This window comes from Boleophthalmus pectinirostris, unplaced genomic scaffold (assembly GCF_026225935.1).
Source record: "Boleophthalmus pectinirostris isolate CB_2022bp ecotype Guang Dong unplaced genomic scaffold, ASM2622593v1 HiC_scaffold_10, whole genome shotgun sequence".
NCBI lineage: Eukaryota > Metazoa > Chordata > Actinopteri > Gobiiformes > Gobiidae > Boleophthalmus > Boleophthalmus pectinirostris.
Window position 1 is genome coordinate 14,796,467 of NW_026570971.1, and position 6,118 is coordinate 14,802,584.

The 6,118-nt window shown below is 44.1% G+C and overlaps 1 protein-coding gene across 1 annotated transcript in view; it reads left to right on the forward strand.

Annotated features, from left to right (window-relative positions):
- The window catches only part of zfyve28 (zinc finger, FYVE domain containing 28), a 12,768-nt gene extending 6,862 nt beyond the window's left edge, over positions 1-5,906 (forward strand). Inside the window, exons 8-18 of the mRNA XM_055160934.1 lie at positions 23-225; positions 316-405; positions 474-563; positions 635-736; positions 815-2,221; positions 2,319-2,414; positions 3,832-4,004; positions 4,078-4,191; positions 4,290-4,391; positions 4,473-4,576; positions 4,664-5,906. Coding sequence (XP_055016909.1) covers positions 23-225; positions 316-405; positions 474-563; positions 635-736; positions 815-2,221; positions 2,319-2,414; positions 3,832-4,004; positions 4,078-4,191; positions 4,290-4,391; positions 4,473-4,576; positions 4,664-4,795 — 2,613 coding nt within the window. The 3' untranslated portion in view covers positions 4,796-5,906. The remainder of the gene's footprint in view (positions 1-22; positions 226-315; positions 406-473; positions 564-634; positions 737-814; positions 2,222-2,318; positions 2,415-3,831; positions 4,005-4,077; positions 4,192-4,289; positions 4,392-4,472; positions 4,577-4,663) is intronic.
- Positions 5,907-6,118: the final 212 nt, after the last annotated feature.

Here is a 6,118-nt window from a genome sequence, read left to right on the forward strand (position 1 = left end):
TTGTGTTATGTTATATTTTTAGTGTTTGGCTGCTGGCTCCATCATCATGAATAGGGAGATTGAGAGTATAGCCATGAGGCCCCTAGCTAAGGATCTGACACGCAGCCTGGAGGAGGTCCGCAACATCACCAGAGACCAGGCTCTTAGGGACCTCAACTTCTACACTGACCGCATGAAGGACGCATTGCGTCATTTTGACAGCCTTTTTGCTGAGTTTGAACTTAGGTAAACTATGTCAGATTCCACTTGATTCAAATGCTTATAAAATCTTTCTTTGCTATAACAATTAAATGAACACTATGTTATTTTGAACAGTTATGTGTCAGCCATGGTGCCTGTGAAGTCTCCCAAAGAATACTATGTACAGCAGGAGGTGATTGTCCTTTTCTGTGAGACTGTCGAGAGGTAAGTACTGCACATTGTTAGGGGGAAAGAAAGAAGTGTTCAGAAGTGAAGAGTGTGTTTTCTTTTAGGGCCTTAAAGCTGGGCTATCTCACACAAGACATGATCGATGACTATGAACCTGCTCTGATGTTTACTATTCCCAGACTAGCTATCGTGTGGTAAGAGTCCACTTCAGGTTGTGTCTGTACCACCTTTTCCCACACACTAATAGACCTTTGCATTCTTCTAGTGGCCTGGTTGTGTACTCAGAGGGACCTTTGAACTTAGACCGGAAATCGGAGGACATGTCTGAACTCTTTAGACCATTTCGCACTTTACTGAAGAAAATCAGGTACAGCTGGGAAAAGTGAAAGGCTGATTATTTAAAATAAGGTAAGGAAAGGTAACATGTATGGTACTGTTGTTACAGAGACCTACTGCAGACACTGAGTGAGGAGGAGCTGATGACCCTGGAGAGAAACCTGTGCATTTCTCAGGATGGAGAGCTGCCCATGGGCCAGGGCTTGGCTGCTAACACCACACCGGCTCCTAGTCAGGATACTCTGACCAGTAATGAGAGCTCAGAGGGGGGCTGTAAATGTGAGCCAGATGACCCACCTGTGTTTGTGTGTGCGGGCCAAGAGCTGGCTCAGGTGGAGCGGGGCTGGGAGGAGAGTGAGAGCTCAGAGCCAGAACAGGGGCTGCTGTGTGAGGAGGCTGAAGAGGCAGAGCTGGCCTGCTCCATGCAATATGACGAGGAGGAGCTAGAGCAGCTCAATATGATGGTGCACCGTGTGGGAGACGAGATGTCCACCCTACTGTCCCCTCCCAGTCAGGACCAGTCCCCAGCTCATCAGCCCCACAGAGAGGCAGGTGGCAGTGGCTCCAGCACAAATGCATCCCCCCATAGGCTTCTGCCATGCCGAGATAGGACTGCTCGTCATTTAGAAGAAGAGGACAGAGTTTTCTTTATGGAGGATCTGGATGCTGCCCTTTCCCGAGAGTGTGTTTGTGTGGCTTCAACCTCCCCTGCCCTCCCTCCTGGGCCCCCACAACACAAGCCTGTACAGGTAAAAGGTCCAGTGGGGAATGGCTGTCACTCTGTCTCAGAGCAGCCCAACAGCCACATTTCCCATGGACTTTGTGTAAAACCTCCTCCCTCTGTCCCTGGCTCCGAGCCTCCGCCCTACACCAATGGCTGGGAGCTGGAGGGCTGTGTGCCTGAGACCGCAGAGGTCATCGCTCACCGCATGGGAGGCATGAAGCTGTCTGCCACAGTCATCTTCAACCCTCGCTCTCCCAGTCTGACGGAGCTAGCTGTGGACAAGTTCCTGCCTAGACCCACTTCCTCTGATGTGAACGCCTGTGGCCCCCTGGTGGCCACTCACTGCCTCCTGAACTCTTGTGTGTGCTGTGGCAGCTGTGAGGACCATGAAGACCCCATCAGCTCAGACAGCTCTGGGCTGGGCCTTGGTCTTGCTCTTGGATTAGACAAACACTGTAAAACCTCAGCAGTGGCTTCTAATGCGGTCATCCAGTCGTCTGCTTGCAGAGTGCCTCCTCGGTCGTGCAAGCCTCACTGTAAACCTGGGAGGGTCCCACTGACCCCACAGCCTACACACTGCTCTGAGGGGCTTCTGGAAGAAGAGGGACCCCTCTGTGATAAGTGCCTGCTGGTGCTGCAGGACTGCGATGGGGGCCAGTCCAAGCAACAACTCAGAACTGAGCGGAAAGTGGGAGCCAGTGGAGACCGAGAAATGGAGAAGGAGACAGAGACAGAAAGAGGAGTGAGCAAAGAGCCCAGAAGAGACGCTAAGGAGCAGTGCCGGAAGAGCAGGTGCGTTACTGAATTCTACAAAATTCTCTTTTACCCTTGTGTTTCTTGTTTTCATTTTATTAAGTTATCCATCCTCATCAGCCTTTTGGTTTTGTAGTTTTCAGCAGTCTCCCCTCAGCTCAGTGTCTGGTAGTGACTGTGAGAGTGTGTCCGTCACCTCTTGTAGTCTGTCCAGCAGTGTCTACAGTCCCAGGTAACTCCTGCCCCTGACTGCGCTCTTAATGCCTCACCCATCTGCTTTATCTGTTGGACTCACCTTCTGGAATTTGATAATTTCATGATTTCAGATGGAACGCAGGGTTTATCCAACTATGGGACATGTACTGTTTTTGAAAAAAAATTCTAAATCTATAAATGTTGAATCATTATTTGTTAGAGATTGTGGTTGACACCATTTTCTGAAGCTACTGCAAACAAAACAACTACTGTTGTGATGAGATATTAGGCTCATCAGAGCCAACTAGCCCAGAGATATTAATTATAAACCAGATGAACAAATCTGACTTGATAAGTGTGATCAAAAATACCATAGCATTTTGACCTTTCCTTTACTATAATTTTAAACTATAACCATAGTGGGGATGTCAAAAGTATCAGAAGTCTGATATGAATCGATACTCAAACTAGTATAGAAACTAGATACTTATTAGAACAAATATCAGTAGTAAAAAATTAATTCACAGGACCGAAATGAACCTTTCCTGGATGTCTTTAGACTGATCTTGAGCTGTATAAGTATAAGAGCACATATACGCCCTTGGACCAATATGAAACCTTAACTGAGCGATTGAGGGATTTCAGAGATATAAGACCAGATGGTAATATAAAAGAAAGTACTATTATTTGTAGTAGTAGTACAATAAGACAATAGTGCTCATGTCAAAAAGCTGTATTTTTTTATCATTATATCACAATCGGTATTCCTAGTTTGAATTTTTAGTATTGTGACAACACTACATTGTACAATATTATGATGTCAGATGAATCCAACCAAGGGAGCTCAACCTCAGTCTTCAGGTAAAATTTCTATACATTTTTCCCATAGACTTTTCAAAAATCGAATTATCCAGACTTTAATAGCATTGCGGAGGCTAATCAGCTATGTGGTAACTAAAATCCATAGCACTGTTTGTTTTAAGTCCAAAAAGCATGTTTGAAACGCAAGATTCTGTGAAAGGTTTTTAGTAACTTGGTAGTTATAAGAAGTTTCAGAAACAGATTTTACATAAAATTATAGGTCTTGTGGTCATTAGTTACCACATAGCAGATTAGCCCTGAGTAAGCTATTAGTTATTTAATAGACATTTTTTGGGAAAGTCTTTTGAAAAAATGAATGGGAATTTTACTTTCAGAACCAGTGACAGTCACTGCTCAGCTCCCTTGGTGTGTGTGTGTGTGTTGAATGATGGGTTTTCCCTTCTCTATAATGATTAATTTACATCCATCCTGCATCAGCATGAATAACGCCACACATTCAGGGTGTGTTTTCATTTCTTAATGTCATGCTTTCTTTCATAACATAATGTGTTCAAAGTTCAGCAGTTTGTAAATACAGGCTGTACTTCACAGACTTCCCATAGCTCACTAACCTTTGTGTTCTGACTCCTCAGCCCTGTGAGCAGCCTCACCCTGAGTTCGACCACCTCTGAAGACGCTGACCACGATGACACCCCACTGACCTCACTGCCTCTGCACAGCACCAAAGTGGCAGCTAGGAACAAGATCCGCTCCCGCTTCCACAGTAGCAGTGACCTTATCCATCGGCTATTTGTCTGTATATCAGGTACTCATCACCTTGCCATTTAATATACCAGTGTGTGGGATTTTCGTTTATATTACTGTGATGTGTGTTACAGGGGTGGCTGATCAGCTGCAGACGAACTATGCGAGTGACCTTCGTAGTATCCTAAAAACTCTTTTTGAAGTCATGGCCACTAAAAGTGAAGAAGGAGATGACAGCAAACAAAAAGGTCACTTTTTTCGCTAATCATGAATCCTATACTCAAGATTTTTGGATTACATCTATTATTAACATTACCATGTTTTTGATTTTCATTTGTCCTATCAGGTCCAGTTCTGCGTAGTGCTGTGCTGGAGGACTGTGCTCTGTGTCAAGAGAGCGTTTCATCATCTGAACTGGCAGCAAAGGCTAAAGATGGTCAGTTTGAAGGTCAGCACATTCTTACATACACTTATGGCCGGATCCTGTCCAAACAGAATCCTTATTTATAAATATATATTTTGTGTCTAGATCCTCCAGATTGGGTTCCAGATGAAGCATGTAACTCATGCATTGCATGTAAAGCCCCATTCACTGTCATCAGAAGAAAACATCACTGCAGAAGTTGTGGAAAGGTACTCTTAAACCTCTTCATCAGTCTAATGAAATCTTTGTAAAACCATATAGGGAACACTGGCTAATCATACATGATGTCATTGCAGATCTTCTGTTCTCGTTGTTCCTCCCATTCCGCTCCTTTGCCCAGATATGGCCAAGTCAAGCCTGTGAGAGTGTGCACGCACTGTTATATGTTTCACGTCACTCCCTTCTACAGTGATAAGGCTGGCATCTGACCCACCATCAGCACAAACACTGCAGCAAGCAAATATGCAAAGAGCAACAGGCCCTGCTCGAGAACATGGGCTATTGCTCCTGCTGACTTAGGAGTGATGCAGTTAAGACTGTCTTAGATAGACGGAGGATAAGAGCAGTCACTGTTACTTCTGAGAAGGTGGTGCAGTAACAGCCCGTGGCCTTCTGATTCAGGAGAAACTTAGAATGCAAGATGGAATGCATTTGAGTGTATAAAGCTTGTCACATTTGTAGTTTTGGGAGCTTCCTACATTTTTACCAGAGATTCCATAAATCATTGCTTTAATCCGAAGAATGTATATTGACAGGCCTGACAATAACAATCCTGCTCACCCCAGTGTCAACAGTTGCTTTCTCATAATGAGATTGGCCTTCAGAGGTCACTCTACTTGAGTGAGGTTTTATTTTTATTACAATATCCTTATTCTCTGCATTATTGAATGTTCTTCTCTATTACTTAAACTGGGCAGTGGATGCCAGCAGCAGGCGTCTCAGAAGAATCCCCCTGGGCTTTGGCCAGTGCTGTTTTAGGCATTTGGTCCAGGGGCGTTGAGGGCGAGCTCAGAGCACAGAGGCCTTCTCAAGTGGAGTCTGCAAAGACCACACCACACTCCAGTCCTCTTCACTATGTGCAATACTGCTACTACTGCACTGACTCTGTCCAGGGCACGAGTCTGCTATTCATGCTAAGCTGAGGTTATTTGTGTTTACACTAAATCCTTTCTTTAATGGTACTGGATCCTATTTATATTATTTATATTGTCATAAGCTCTTTCCTCTGCTCCCCAGTCTTATTACTTGTCTCATTACATGTGTAATAGGACACAGAACACCCTCCACTTCTCAGGATCACACCTGTCACATCCCTAATACACCCAGTCAATCCTATTTTTCAATGAATGTGGGTTAAGTTAAACTGTAAAACATATCATGCAGTAGGTGATGCACACTGCTCTCTCAAAATCAATCTTATTTTGTAATCAGACATACACAGATTATGTTCTATCAGTTTGTATGTAAATAAATTGCTTTTTACTGACCTGGCTGACCTCTTTGGTGATTCTATGTAATAAAAGTATTTGTTTAAAACGTTTTCTCTTCTATTTCTTAATGCGCAGGATGGAACTGTATGAAAATTATACGATTTTAATGAGATCTCTGCTACACAAACACCATATGATAGCTCAGATGCAACTGTTTAAATTCTCCTCTTGTGGTACAGTTGCCTTTAGGTGGCACCACATGTCTGTCATTTCACTGGTCATGTACAGTCGGAGACTCACGGAGCTCCTGTTGCCTTTTGT